The sequence below is a fragment of the Galeopterus variegatus genome, unplaced genomic scaffold, assembly GCF_000696425.1.
Source record: "Galeopterus variegatus unplaced genomic scaffold, G_variegatus-3.0.2 Scaffold4443, whole genome shotgun sequence".
Taxonomy (NCBI): Eukaryota; Metazoa; Chordata; class Mammalia; order Dermoptera; family Cynocephalidae; genus Galeopterus; species Galeopterus variegatus.
The window spans coordinates 101,029-116,828 of record NW_007730554.1 but is presented as its reverse complement, the minus strand read 5'-3'; the positions used below and the strand labels follow the sequence as shown (position 1 = coordinate 116,828).

Genomic DNA, 15,800 nt, shown 5'->3' with positions numbered 1-15,800 from the left:
GGATATCTGAGCAGGTTGAAATGGTAATTTGGGTTAAATAATTGCACATAAGGATCATCTGCGGAAATGTGGATCATCTGTAAAATTTTATTACAACCCAATGAGGTGACACTAGAGTTGGGTTAATGGTACAGAAGAAAAAACGTGGATATCTGAGCAGGTTGAAATGGTAATTTGGGTTAAATAATTGCACATAAGGATCATCTGAGGAAATGTGGATCATCTGTAAAATTTTATTACAACCCAATGAGGTGACACTAGAGTTGGGTTAATGGTACAGAAGAAAAAACGGTCAGTGGGATTTAAAAGAGAGATAGCATGTCAGTGAGTGAGACCTTTCAAGGTTGACATGGGTTTCAGTTTGAGTGCATATGCACTGCCGTGTTGAAGGATAGCTTTGTGCCTTTTGAAGATGTCTTAGCCATAGCAGCAAGTTATATATTTGGGGGTGCGGGGGTGGTGAGATGGCTGGAATAATAGAAGAAGTTCTCCTAATAATAAACAAGATGTTAATTTAAAATTTAACATGTTTAGAATTCTAGATGTTTAGAATTGAAATGTAAAATTCTAAATGTTTAGGACTAAAACTCCAAAGATAATATTGAGTTTTAAAAAGTAATTATCTTCATCGGGGAGAGGCCTCTAACCTGTTAGTTGAGCAAATACACTTTGAGACTGTGGCGAGAAGCAGCCAATACATGTGTGTCATTTAAGCCTTGATAAGACAGGCCTGTGCAAGGTCATTACCATCCAGCGTGGGAAAGGCATTAATTACTGAAGCTGAGAAATGAGCAGGAAGTCACTATCTCCAAGAGGTTTCAGAATCACTCTCAAGGAAGAGAAGAGTATTTGTCAACTCCTGGCAGGACTGCTGTCCCATATACTGTGATAAATTACTTAAGATATCTGAGTTCTGATGGGAAGGAATCCAAGGACGGTAGCTGTAGAGAACTGTAGATAGCATCATCTGTGTAGCTCCCATTTGAAAGGAATATCCTATCATGAGGAGCAAAATGGAGGCAATGCCGTCCTTCATTATTTGAGAGTAACTGGCTAAGAAATCCAGCCTAATGCCAAATGTCTAGAAAATGTTGACTACTTGCCATGTGCCCAGTAAGGTGCTTGGAGCTTTATACATATTATCTCATTTAAACCCAGGAAGTAATTGTTGCTAGTAGTCTCTCCCCATTCTGTAAATGTAGAAGTTGAAGCTCAAGGAAGTTAAAAGAAAAAAAAGAAAAACTCATTTGATGTCACACAACTAGTAGAGCCAGGATTTGAGCCGAGTTATTTGACTCTAAAGTCAGCCTTTTAACCTCACTGTATTACACTGTGCAAAATTGTGTTTTATCCCATTATTACAATATAGACAGGAAAACAAACAAGGGTCATTGTAAGAAAGTAGGCAAGCAAAGAAGGTAACTGAACCCGTAAAAAAATGCCTATGGGAGTGAAATGTACAGTAATGTGAGGAAGTCAAAAAGAAGCAGAAGCAAACGATGGTAAACTCAATGAAAGAGCGGTTTCTGAACCTCCAAGAGACATCTTAGCATTTCTCAAATAACACATCACTCTAAGAGCCAGAGTATTGGCAGATTTGTTGACCAGTTGACTTGACTTTGAAAACTTTCTGACTATAATTTCTAAAATGTTCTGGCATCAGAGAACTTGGGAGCAGGTGTATGCAAATTGAAGGGGATTCAGATCTGAAAACCTTTAAAGAATCAAATGGGACTCAACAAAACTTCAGATTGTAGAATAACTCTTTAAACCATTAGCCCAACAATATTAACAGTATAAATAGACAAGAGAAATGCTTCAGAGAAGGAGCGTAGGGAGGAACTGTATGGAAACAGGCTAGTTCAGCCAAGAGACCTTTTTCCCCCATGGATTCTTCATCCCTGGGAGAGAACATTAAAGACCCTTTTCCACATGTGCTCGTGATGCTCTTCAGCTTATCCCTATCAGCACGTGCAGTACCAGAGCAAAAGAGCACTTCAGAGCCATCCCCAGGTGCATCGTTACAGGAAAGGCACACTCTTGGCCGAAACTGGGATGAGTAACATATGAGAGACCCCAAAGCTCCAGCATGTACTTTGGCACTTCACGCCGTGTCCTGGATGCTTGTTAATGAAAACAGGCCCTTGTCATAGCAACCCCAGTAACTGAAGATGTCAGAATCAGTTCTGCTGCAAACCCTCTCCTGCCGCACCCTGACACAGTGAGCTGTTGCAAGTTCTTAAAGAGCTGGTGCAATAAAAATAGTTCCAGTTAGCAGGCATTCTTTTCTGCTACCTGGTCTCAGTATTTTTCTGTTACTTTCACTGTATTTGTCCCATAGCCATGTTGATGGGAAGTGAATGATCATACCTTACAATATAGGCAAGAATTTAGTGCAGGGGTTAAGTGCTTGGGCTCCGGACCTAGGGTATCTGGGTTCAAATCCTGACTCTGTCCCTTTCCTACCTGTGTGGCTTGGAGCACTTGTAAAGTAACAGAACCTACCTCCTAGGGTTGTTGAGAAGATTAAATGAGATTACGACTGGGACGTGCCTAGCGCAGGCCTGCCATATAGAAAGTGCGCCAATAAACATGGGTTGCTATTAATATTCTTGTGTTGCTACTTAAGAGATCTTGATACTGAGTTTGGCAAATATTAGATCCTGGCCACTTAAAGCTTAAGGGCTATCTGTAGTTAATAATTATCACACAGAGATGGATATTAGCTCCCATTTTTTAAGGGGTGGCATCTCTTTTTAAAGGAGGGTTGCATTCTGATGCCACTTTTATATTTTGATGAGGAGATGGATCTAGAAATTGAACACTTTTTGAGTTAATGGCATGTGAGTCTTTTTTCTTACATATTCAGATGTAGTATTTTCTCATGTCGAAATAATGCCTGTGATTGGAAAATTGTAACTCCAGAAGGAAAGTGCTTGTGGATGACAGGCATTCAGGGTGAGCTCAGCACACCTCCACCTGAGCGTAATGTGATTTCTCCTACCCCCATCCACCCTGGTATCTCAAAGGAACCAGAGACACTGGCCAAGAATGACTGATCACAGTTCTCCAGGGAATCCTTGCTTTTAGAGTGAGTCTAATCACTGCCTGACTTGAGCTGGCCACGAGTGTTTGCTTTCATTATTTCAGATGTGAGTTACATAGTGACGTCATACCCCTGCCTTTAGGAGTTCTTTGGCTCAGTTATGATCATCTTCAAGGTGTCAAATGTCAGTAGAAACAGCACTGAAGAGGACAAGGTCCTATTCCTGTCACAGAACTACAAATTATCCTTTCCAGTAAATAGCTGCAACGGAGGTGAGGAAGTCTTCCAAGATCAGGCCTTTGGTTTTCATTGCAGAACTTTTCAGTATCTGTGAAGCAGAAGTAAGAGGCAGTTGATTGCCAGTTCATACGCCTCCCTCTGCTCATAGAACTGCCACTCGCTCTTAGGGTTCTCCAAGTTTATATCACAAAGTTCTGTTTTATCTTCTCCAGAGACCAGCCTCAACCTTATTTCAGTGACTCTCCGTGTGTTTAGGCTCAAACCATGGAATTAACGAGTCAGCTGTCCGCAAACTGAGTATTTATTTACAAATAATAAATTCTAGCTCATTCCCTGAAAAAGTATTTATGTAAATATATCCATAAGTGCATTATACAGTGGTGGAAAAAAGACTATGAGAATGGAGATCATGACTAAAGTTAGTGAGGGAAATAGACATAATGCAAGGAAACCGATAAGTTTATAATTATAAATTTTATTCATGAAGGAAAAAATAAAAATGACACTATGAGAAAAAACAAGGGGAACCAACTCTGGACTGGAGATCAGGGAAGGCCTCTTGGAGGAGGTGAAATTTAAGCCAAGATTGGAGGAAAAAGAATCAACCAAGTAAAATCGGGAGTAGGAGCATTTCAGGCAGAGGGAGCAGCAAAGACAAGTTGAGGCAGGTCCATGCTCCTCCTCCTGTGAGTGACGATGGGTAGCAAGTGACAAGGCAGGAGAGGACAAAATCCTGAGGGCCTGGGAATTGTGATTTTATTCTGAGCGGACACTGAAGCCAAAAGCAGGATAGTGACGATCCACATTATGGTCTTACAAGCTCTCTCTTTAAAAAGACCTACTGGGTGCCAACTGGATTCAAAGAAGGCAAGGGTAAAAGCAGGAAGCCCTTAGGGGAGGCCAGTGCAATGTCTGGATGGGTGCAGGTGGTGCTGGGCTGGATTGTGGCAGTGGAGAGGGAGAGAAACAGGCAGCTTTGAGATGTGCTCGAAGGTAGAGCCAGTTTTTGTAGGGGACAAGGAAGAGGAAGGGACCAAGAAAGGCCCCCAGATGCATTTATGAAGCTGGCCTGAACTACTGGTCTTCATTTGTCTTTCCTGCTAGGTTGTATTTTCCCTTATTCACAAAGGTCACACATCTTTCCTTTTTAACTGGCTTAGTTTTTAGTTAAGCTTAGGGGCCCAGATTGTTCTTGACTCCGAAATCTTACAAGTCACCATTTATTTTACAGCCTACCAGGACTTCCTCTGAAAGTATTTATTCTAGACCAGGCTCCAGTATCCCTGGCTCACCAGGTCACACTATCTATGTAAGTATCTACTTCTGGAAGTGACACTTCTGGGACAGGTGAGTTAGTGCATTGTAATAGTAGAACGGAGAACCCAAAACAGAAGCTAATTCAAAATGATTTCTATTTGTGTGATGAGGTCTGATTTTCATTCTTGTCAATCAGTCTTCTCAATCACGTGTTTCTTCAGATAATTAAATTCATAGGTGACCATCAGTGGAGTGACCAAGTAGATGATCTATAAAATGCAGTAATATGATGCAGGGCTTAAAAAATTGTTGCACCTAACTTGTGCATAGATATTTGGGGATTAATTATACATTTTATGATGCTGATACTGAGTATTCTTAAATTCTCCCACAAAGATATTTAAATATTTAGTTTATTAAATATGCAGTTCTTGGGCCGGCCCGGTGGCACACTGGATAGTGCGCCGCTTGGGAAGCGCGGCGGCGCTCCCGTCCGAGGGTTCGGATCCCACATACAGACCGGCTCCCGCTCACTGGCTGAGCGAGGCGCGGGAGCAACACCGAGGCTTGCGATCCCGTTGCCGGTCCCCGGTCCAGTACGGGGGCAACACTGAGGGTTGCGATCCGTTGCCGGACACGGAAAAAAAGACAAAAAAAAAAAAAAAATGCAGTTCTTGTTTTTAGCCATCTGGGAGGATTTTTTGACCATCTGTTTGAGCTTTTTCCTTCTCTGTAATAAATTCAGAAAAATATCCTTAAGGTTTACACATTTCTCTACTTAGTGAATTCTATACAGACTTTTTTCTAAGCTTTTGGTGACATTTTTTTAAAAAACATAGTAAATATAGGGTATAAAACTGTAGGACCATACTGAGCAAGGTGTTTTGGTTTTTGTTTTTAAGGTCTTCACTTTAAGGTTTACACATTTCTCTACTTAGTGAATTCTATACAGACTTTTTTCTAAGCTTTTGGTGGCATTTTTTAAAAAAACATAGTAAATATAGGGTATAAAACTGTAGGACCATACTGAGCAAGGTGTTTTGGTTTTTGTTTTTAAGGTCTTCACTGTTTTAAAAAGACATGAAATACACTAACAATAGTTTCCTGAAGAAATGAGACTGCAGAGTAATTTTTTACTTTTTGTTTAACTTTGCCAGGCAAAAGTAGACAATGAAATCCTGGATTACAAGGATTTAGCGGCTATTCCCAAGGTCAAGGCGATTTATGATATTGAACGTCCAGATCTTATTACCTATGAGCCTTTCTACACCTCGGGCTATGATGACAAGCAGGAGAGACAGAGCCTTGGAGAGGTAATAAGTTCCAGTGGTTGCAAGTTGTACAGAAATTTACTTTCCTATTTGTCATGTATATAAGAACTACTATTTAGCATTAAAATAAATCAGACAGTCTTTTGATGGCCTACTATTTGCACATTTCTATATCAGGTGCTTTGAGCTATTCACAAACCTATCATGTGGTTCCTGCCCTCAGGGAAGTTACAGAGAGGTGGGAGGGCCCACCAACTGCACACAGACAGTGAAGGATGGATAAGCATCAGCACCAGGGTGTTGGCTAAAGGAGCCACGTGCTGGGATGGAAGCTGAAGTTGTTGGGAGACTCTATGAGCCTGACAGAGGAAATAAAAGAGGGAGGGTCTTCTGGGGGGTTTTGGTCTTGAGATAAGCTTTAAGTATATTCTTGGGATCATGAGGGGTAGAACACACTCCCTAAATTTTAGTAGCTGCAGTTTTCAGCATCTTAAGATAGTCAGAATGTGCCAGAAGACAGAAAGTAGGATGAGGCAGCAGCATGGCACAGTGGCACGAGCCAGAGTTCTAGAATCAAACCGCCCAGGCTCAACCCAGGAATCACCAGGTGCTGGTTGTCTGACTTTAGACATGTGACAACTGTTCTGATCTGTGTTTCCTCATCTGTAAAACGGATGGAATAATGATAGAACCCACCTCCTTAGGGTGTTAGAGAGGATTAAATAAACTAACCTATGTAAAGCAATTAGCAAGGGCCTGACTTGTGGCAGAGGTTCAGCAAATGGCAGCTACTACCATTGTTACCTGTCCTCTTGGGGCTTATTAATGCTCAGCCACTTGCTGGACCAGAGCCTGTCTGCCTCTTGGGCTCCTCCCCTCTCTTGTTTCATCCTAGGGCTAGGGGCTCCCTTCTGTCACCTCCTACCCAGGTCTCATGGGCTCTGGTCAGTTTCCCCTGGCCTATTCAATTCACTCTCATTTTTTTCCCTTTTATTTTTTAATTGGAATCATCTATAGATTCATTCGTGTCCACTCAGAGAGATGTTACTCAAGCCGTGGGCTGAAATCAGCCATTCAACCAAGGTTAAAACAGACTGTAAACAGTCTGCAGCGTCGCACAGTGCTTTGAGGTCTTAGATGGAAAAAAAGCATCAACACGCGATTCCATTTAATTTTTTCTAATTTTGTGTATGTTATATATAAACTAATGATAAGTAATATTCATTGCTTTATGATTTCATATTTACTTGCAATTATATACTCATATAGTTCCTTTTATTTATCTTGAATCTGGGTTCTATTCTAGAGCGCAGTTCTATGTTGAAACGGTCCATTGGGAGTTGTTGATTTCCATTTTCGTGTACTGCCACCTAGTGGTTGCTTAGCGGTAGCTGCATCCAGGGCAGCTCTCAAATGCAGGTTGATTGCCTTGGGTTATTAGTTGCCATTGAACCCCAGAGAGCGTCACAGGGGATAAAGGGCAAGGGGAGGTTCCTGAACAAAGTATTTAGGGGCTGGTCTTGGAGAAATGGATGAGAATTTACTAGTGTTCAAGTCATATAACCAAGGGGGAGGTGAGTTTTTTTATGGTGTTATGGGGTATGTGTGCATGTGTGTGTTGCCCAGTGGCTCCATCTGGGATAGTAAAACATCAAGCACATGAGAGTTTGGCCTTTGAAGAGAAAAAGTGTGCCTTTTAAACCAGAATCTCATATTTACTAACCATATGACTTTGGGAAAATTACAGATTTCAGTCTCTGGATCTGTGAACTCAAGTTAGAGGATAATAGTGCCTCCTTTCTAGGTTTTTTGTAGGGGTTAAGTGAGATGCCTAGATTAGAACAGAACTTGGCATGTAACAAGTAGTCAACAAAAATGCTAGCTGCTCCGGTAAGCAGCACTGTTACTGTTGTAACCAGGAGTAATGACCTGTGGGGTTTTTCTCTATGCATAGAGGATGCCACCTTGGATCAGAAATGAGATATATTAGTGAACTCTTCTCCAGCACATGGATCTTCCAACTTAGAAAACTTTGCAAGCTATTGTATTATTTATCTCCTTAGTTATTAACACTTTTTAAATAAAATCCATGTGTTGCCATTTTAGAAATGCTAAAGGAGTACACTTAAAGTTCTGTGTGGCTGTTCATGACTTTAGAAAGCTTGAGTAGGGTAGATCCAGAGCCCCACCATCAGAGCAGGACAGACTTGGCTCCTGCCCGTGAGGAGCCCATTTTCACCGAGCTAAGACCCTCCAGAGACAGGCTGTAGCTGCATATGAGACCGTGGGGCTGGAGAAAGCATGGAGTGCAAGAGAGTCTGCTAGCTAATTGTAAATGTGGGGAAAAGAGCAAATTCTAAAACTGAGAAATTCACTACTGGCTATGTTCTCTGGAATGCTCTGTTTGCATATCATGTCTGCTTGAAAGCTTTTTGCATTTTCATTGTGAACATTTCATTCATTCAGAAAATATTAGTTGAGCACCTAATTGGTGCCAGGAGCTGCTCTCATAGTTGGAAAGGAACAGAGTCGAGCTTGCAGCAACATGTGGGTGGCAGACAGTAAACATATGATATGATTCTACAGGGTGGTAGTGCTATGAGGAAAAGGGAAGCAAAGTAAGGATCAAGCATGCCAGGGGCTGTGTTGCTACTTTAACTAGGAGGGTCACAGAAGGTGCCGTGTGACAGTGGGGTTTGAGCAGAGACCTCACTGAAGATGGCGAGGGAGCCCTGCAGGTGTCTGGGTGAGAAGCACTGGCAGCAGAGGAGACAGCGAGTCTCCTTACAAAGACCCTAAATAGGAGGGTCACAGAAGGTGCCGTGTGACAGTGGGGTTTGAGCAGAGACCTCACTGAAGATGGCGAGGGAGCCCTGCAGGTGTCTGGGTGAGAAGCACTGGCAGCAGAGGAGACAGCAAGTCTCCTTACAAAGACCCTAAATAGGAGGGTCACAGAAGGTGCCGTGTGACAGTGGGGTTTGAGCAGAGACCTCACTGAAGATGGCGAGGGAGCCCTGCAGGTGTCTGGGTGAGAAGCACTGGTGGCAGAGGAGACAGCAAGTCTCCTTCCAAAGGCCTTGAGGAGAGAGAGGGTTGGCTTGCTGATGGTCCCAAGAAAGCCTGTGTGCCTGGAAGGATGGAAGCTGGAGAGTGAATGGTGGGGCAAGGTTGGCGAGGCAGCCAGGGCAGGATGCCACACACTGGTCATCACAGTGGTATCAAACTAGCCTTCATCAAACTATTTTACAGTGATTGTTGTGGTTACAATTTAGTCAACAACCATGTTTATAAAATCCTATGTTTCAGTAGATGCTGCAACCCATAGTAATAAACTGAGCATAGTTTCAGGGGAAATAGTTCCAATTTGTCTCGCTTAATCACCTAAAGCATCACAACATATTTATTAAACCCGTGATTCTTAGGCAGAAATGTGCACCGGAATCTCCAAGGAACCTTGTCAATGTATACTTACCTATCTGAGCCCCATTGCAGATTTGCTAAATCACAAGATGGGGGGCCTGGTATATGTGTTTTGGATAATGTTTCCAACTGATTCTGGTAGAGTTAACAAACATCATGACTTTAAATTCTCTATTATTCTTCTAGTCTCCAAGGACTTTGTCTCCTACTCCATCAGCAGAAGTAAGTACCCTTTTTGGCCATTTTAATGGGTGGAATTTGAGTTGCTTGGACCTTTCCTAGACTGGAATATATGAAAAAGGACATAACACAAAAGAACAGAGAAATTGCATGTGAGATTATGATGGATGTGGGGATTACTTATGTGTAAGATAGGACCATGAGACACAGCAGTAAATTATATTTAAAATGAATACTATGGAGTAAAAATGGCTTCACACTGATCTGAGCCTATGCCTCTAAGTGGTAGAAAAGTATCTGCAGGGACTGAAGCCACTTGTCCCTCATCCATAATTAATTGATCTCAACCCTAATATACTGGATTATTTGAAATGGACAACACTGGTCACAGTGTATTCTATAAGCAGAGCCATCTTCGTGAGAGGTTACTCCTTTTAGTCTAAAATCAATAGTCTGGCCTTAAAGCCAAGCAACTTTCTAGATACTCTTTATAAAACTGGACTGATGGGGCCGGCCCGGTGGCGCACTGGATAGTGCGCCGCTTGGGAAGCGCGGCGGCGCTCCCGCCGAGGGTTCGGATCCCACATACGGACCGGTTCCCGCTCACTGGCTGAGCGAGGCGCGGGAGCAACGCCGAGGGTTGCAATCCCGTTGCCAGTCCCCAGTCCGGTACGGGGGCGACACTGAGGGTTGCGATCCGTTGCCGGACACGGAAAAAGACAAAAAAGACAAAATAAATAAATAAATAAAAAATAAAAAAAATAATAAAAAATAAAAATAAAACTGGACTGATGACTCTCTGTAATTCGAGATGGTGACAACTCCATAGTATTTCCGTGGTTTGTGATTGGGTGTTATGAAAAATTCATTTCTATTAGTATTCTGATAATTTATAAGTGAAGTTATAAAATTTCATTGAATATTGATACATCGTAATTTCTTAATTATTCCTCAATTTGTTGAGCATGTGATACAAATTTTTGCCTTTTGAATGATGGTATTATAAAGACCTTCAGATAAATTATTCTTTTTAAAGATCTTTTTAAATTATTTCCTTAGAATATGTTTTACAAGGTGAGAAGTAGAATTACTGTCTTTAATGTAACTACCACCAACTTGATAACACCAAGGTCAAGGGTTGGGATCCCCGAACCAGCCCAGCCACAAAAAAAAAAAAGAAAAGAAAAGAAAGAAACATAAAATAACTACCACCTTGTTCTCCAAGAGAATCGATTTAAAATGTCACATAACCAGTGTAATAGACAATGTGGGTTGGTGGTCAGAACAAGAGGTAAAATAAGAGATTAGAGATTAGGCTCTGCCCGTGTTAGCTACTCGCCTACACACAGGCCTGTGACCTGCATGGATCCTTGTTTCTACATTAGTGGGGAAGAGTGGTGATTCTCTGTGGTCTGCCTCCCTTACTGGTATGCAGATCTGATGTAGGTGAACACACTTTGTAAAACTGAAAAGCAGAATATAAATGTGGTCATTGGAATTGTTACTTCTTTTCCCAGTGCTCTATCACTATTGTTTATAATTTTACATCTTAAAATTTTAAGAAATGCAAATACTGCAGGTTTTGAACAAAATGCATTTGTCACAAAATGCTCATTTGCATACGTATTTAGGAAATATGGTCCCCAAAACTTACATGAACAGGTAGACATGATAGTTCCTCAACAACGTCTGCGGAACTTGGTTTCGCTTGGAGATGATGATAGTCTGAATGTGTTCTGTACTCACACTTTCTGGAACGTTGTCTGCAGGGGTACCAGGACACACGGGATCGGGTGATCCACCGGTCCACGAGCCAGGGCTCCATCAGCTCGCCTGTGTACAACCGCCACAGCTACACTCCAACCACGTCACGCTCGCCCCAGCATTTCCACAGACCTGGTAAGGGCGACTGTTCCCAGGATTCACTCAATAAAATAAGCTGAATCTCCGTGTAGTTTTTTTCCCCACCATTGATAATATTTTGAAAAATCTGGCTGCTAAATATTTCTACCTCTGTCCTCGAACAAAATGAAAACTGGTATATTTCTATATTTTGTGTTATATCTTTTCTTGAACCAGTCATTTTCTGGCTATGTTGATTATGATTTATTAAATAATTTCATTTTGATGGTAAACTACTGGAAGCAAGGGAGATTTTTTTATTAGACTTAATGAAAATCTCATCACTTTGAGACTTAAAATGAATATCTCCAAAAGAATATATTTTTATGTGCTTTTTAGGCAAATCATCATCTATAATTTATTATTAGCCATTTATTAACAAGTTTATTATGTTTCCCTTATCCAGGCACATACTGTTACTAAGCATGCTTGGTTAAGCACCTTCCAGAAAGAAGCATCAGGGTTGTAGTAGACAACCTCCAAGATCCCGTCCAGCCCTAAGATTTTTAAGTCAGACTTGGAAAACATAAAAACACCCGGATGTACTGCAGTAAAGAGATCAGGGTTGTAGTAGACAACCTCCAAGATCCCGTCCAGCCCTAAGATTTTTAAGTCAGACTCGGAAAACATAAAAACACCCGGATGTACTGCAGTAAAGAGTGTCACATAGAAATGGACTTTAGCTGACCTTTATCTATAGAGAATTTAGTACGTATAGCTATTAGCAGGTGTCCCACATGTACAATAGTAGAAGAATGGAGATCCCAGCACACATCCAAGATTCCCTGAGAAACAGATTCACTAGGAAGATCTTGGCCTCTAAACAGACTTGGTGGTGCTGATACACCTCTATGAAGAATTCATTTTAAGCTCCTTGCTTCTGGAAAGCAAGCATTGGGTTTTATGAGAACAAACCCATTCATCAGAGGATTTATTTTATAAAATGTACAAGAAATAAACCAAAGGAATCATTTGATTCATGCCCTGGACATGGGTCTTGATTTAAGCCCTTATCCATCTGGGTGATGAGAAATCTTTTATACTGCCACCCTGCATTATGTCATATGCTGAGGTCACTGAGACCCCAGCTGTGGCATTGTCAGAGTGGCATGGAGTTTCCAGGAAATTGTTGTTCCAGAGACCCCTGAATGGCGAGGGAGTGGTCAGGCAGCGACACTTGTGGCCTCACAAGCTCTCATCCTTACTGAGCATGTGAAAGTTTTCATCTGTTCCAATCATGGTTCCGATGCCAATAGACTTTAGAGCATTTTCCTTCTCTCCTTTCACAATATATTATATACATGCATGATGCCAATTGTTAGGCTTTATAGTTATTTTTTCGAGGCCCACCCTTCTAATAGCATACTTGAGATCTGTATAGAACTCCCCAAAGTATCCACTCCATAATTTCTAGGTGCCAGATGATGGTTTAAATCCCCTGGGTCTGCGTTTCATTTTAATGGTCCTTCCCTCCTCTGAGATCACCGAGTTTCCAGTCCCCAGCATTACCACTGCACAATTCTCAGGATCATGTGTAACTCTGCCACCCAGGGAACACAGGTTGTCCTTCTACATAGGCAAAATAAAATTAAAATTCTGGGGGGATGAGTTTGCAGCTTAAGAAAATATATGACTTACACAAAAGTATGTCTTTTCAAGTTTCTTGACATGATTATTTTTTTTAACATGCATTTCAGAGGGTTCTGTTTTGTCAGGTGCTTTTTTAAAAATACCTATTATTGAGTCTAAATGATATGCTCGGTACTGGCTCAACAGTAGCTGGCATCATCCTACAGAGGATCTCCTAATGACCATTCCTTCTCACCAAAGCCGTTTATTCTCAGAGAGTGACTCTGTATCCACCGGAAACTATTTGCAAATTCTTTCTACTTTGCCTAACCCTTAGTAGGTGCATCTTAACCCTTTTTCCTTCCTCCTTTTTCAGACTCCTGATTAACGTTCTGCTTCCCCCCCCCCCCCCCCTGGAACAATGACGCTTTCCCTGCTCCTGTGTTAATTTCTGTTCTTCTTTTCTGTTTCCACCTTGCCCTACCCCTGACTCCTTGCTGCACAGAGCTTTTGTCTCCTGGTGTGCAGAGGTTGTCCTACCTGCGCACCAGCAGCCTCAGCTCCACCCACAGCGACTCCCGCCCCAACCCCCCCTTCCGACACCACTTCATTCCCCATATCAAAGGTAAGGAGGCAGGCTTCTCCAGGCAGCACCCTGCTTAGTGGAGATTTATTAGCACCCTGACAAGGCTAATAAGGTGTATCTCCAAGAGTTAGCGCCAAGCTTTGGACCTCTTAGCATGCCTGCGTGTGTCATGACTACACCCAACAGTTGTCTTAGAACTGGCATGTCATCTCTCATTAGGAGAAATATGTCATTTCTAAGGGCTCTAGCTGAAAAAACAGGAAGTATGTTTAAGACTATAATGTTGACTATCCACCACTCAGAAAAGATATATTACCATTTTGTTTTTGCATGTGTCAAAAGCAAAATATAATATATCATTGGGTTATTTTCCTGGGTTTAGTGACATGCAATGTCTCAGCAAAACAACAGTACTGAGTAACAAATGTCCAAAAATTGCTTAACAGTCATAAGCCATTTAACTATATTAACATGTTTGGGCAGCCTAAAAAGATCGATGGCAGCATAGCTTAAATTTCTCTCTTTGGGCCAACTCTGAGTAGTCTCCTTTTGATCTGCTCTAATCTCTACATGATGGAGAAGGGAGTCGTGGCCTCTGTTTTCTGTTCCCACCCCACATTTCTGCCTCGCTCCCTCTGTTTCTGTCACTGTTGCTTTGCGTATGTGGTGCTCCTCAGCTGGGGTTCTCCGTGTGTCGGGTAAGCCAAGAGCCCCAAAGAGGCTATGAAGCGGCCATAATTTAAAATAAGCATGAGCTCCCAGGAGGATACTAACTTTTTCCGTAGTCTTGATTTGAACCAAATTAACCAACAAAAATAGCTGAAGGAAGGAGGCGGCGGCAAGCACAGATGTTATCATGGGTCTTAAAACAAGCCCAAAGGATTCTAACCATGTGTTCCAAGCTCTCCCATCACGAACGCATCTGTTGAGTAGCCTGAATGTTGTTCCAGTTTACTGAGCTGCCGCTGTCTGCCCAAGCCTTTTTCTTTTTGCTCACTTGGAGATTTGAGCAACTGAGTCCTACAGTGTAGATTTCCTGCATAATCACTATGCATGCAGTTATCGTTTAAATTTGTTATTTCAGCATTTTCTGTGCTTTGAAAATAACATTGCTGACATGCTTTTGAAGACATACATCATTGCCATTAGTAAATTTTTTGGTTACCAAAAAAATAGCACTTTGGCAGATTACTTATTATTTCTAATTAATATTTGGGAAAAAATATGTATTATCTAAATGTCAAGATAATACTTAAGAATGTTTATAAAACCTTAAATTATTTTATTTATTTATTTTTTTAAAAGATGACCGGTAAGGGGATCTCAACCCTTGGCTTGGTGTTGTCAGCACCACGCTCAGTCAGTGGACAAACCGGTCATCCCTATATAGGATCCGAACCCATGGCCTTGGTGTTATCAGCACCGCACTCTACCGAGTGAGCCACGGGATGGCCTAAAAAACCATAAATTATTGAAAAAAGAAAACTTAAGGTATATATTTTAAAGAGACTTTAATATCACAGCCCTTGGCCAAATTAAGATTTTGGTTAATTCTAATATTCAAGAGAAAATACATTTTTAATTCATTAAAATGGAAACTGACTCATTTGGTTATTATATGTTTCATCTTTCAGAGAGAGACCTTTTGTACAAAGAAAAATGTCATGGGCCCTGTAAAGTTATACAAAGTTTGTGCCAATAACACATCACAAAATATCAATGACTAACAATACCTCATGTCTGTGAGTAGCCACGGGGAGAGATGGAAAACCCGTGGACACTAGAATCTTGGGTTTAAATATGATCCCTGTCACTTGCTAGCTGTGTGGCCTTGGGTTATTTACCCTTTTGCATGTCACTTGCCACATGTATGAACTGGGAAGGATGAGACTTCTAGGTCACCAGGGTGTGTTAGGTGAAGTGGCCTTATGTGTGGTTCACCTGGGTCGTTGTGGCGCTTTTATGGCACATTTGATGGCATTGTTTTGTTCGGTCTGCACAGCATTCCTGTGAAGTAGGCCCAGTGGGCAGATCAGGAAGCAGAGACCCTGGTTAAGTAATGGCCAGGGGCTCCCAGCTGGCAACTGGCAGCACCTGGCCTAGACCCCAGGCTTGCTCCTTCCTAGAAGTGCCCCTTCATATGAGATGCACATATTTCCGTAAAAGTATGCGTAAAGTACGACTTTTAAAGCAAACCTTTATTTTCCACTTCTTTTTAACCAGAAAATGCATTGTTATTGAGGCTGAAACAAGGAACTACTTTCAGTCATTTAAATTACAAAATTAGCAAGTGTTTACTTTTCAATAGCAGTATCAAATGGTTACGAAA

The 15,800-nt window shown here is 41.6% G+C and overlaps 1 protein-coding gene across 1 annotated transcript in view; it reads left to right on the top strand.

The window, feature by feature from the left end:
* Positions 1–15,800, top strand: part of ABLIM1 (actin binding LIM protein 1) — a 112,632-nt gene that overhangs the window by 71,403 nt on the left and 25,429 nt on the right. The window contains exons 4-7 of the mRNA XM_008587575.1: positions 4,518–4,595; positions 5,701–5,856; positions 9,421–9,456; positions 11,184–11,313. Coding sequence (XP_008585797.1) covers positions 4,518–4,595; positions 5,701–5,856; positions 9,421–9,456; positions 11,184–11,313 — 400 coding nt within the window. The remainder of the gene's footprint in view (positions 1–4,517; positions 4,596–5,700; positions 5,857–9,420; positions 9,457–11,183; positions 11,314–15,800) is intronic.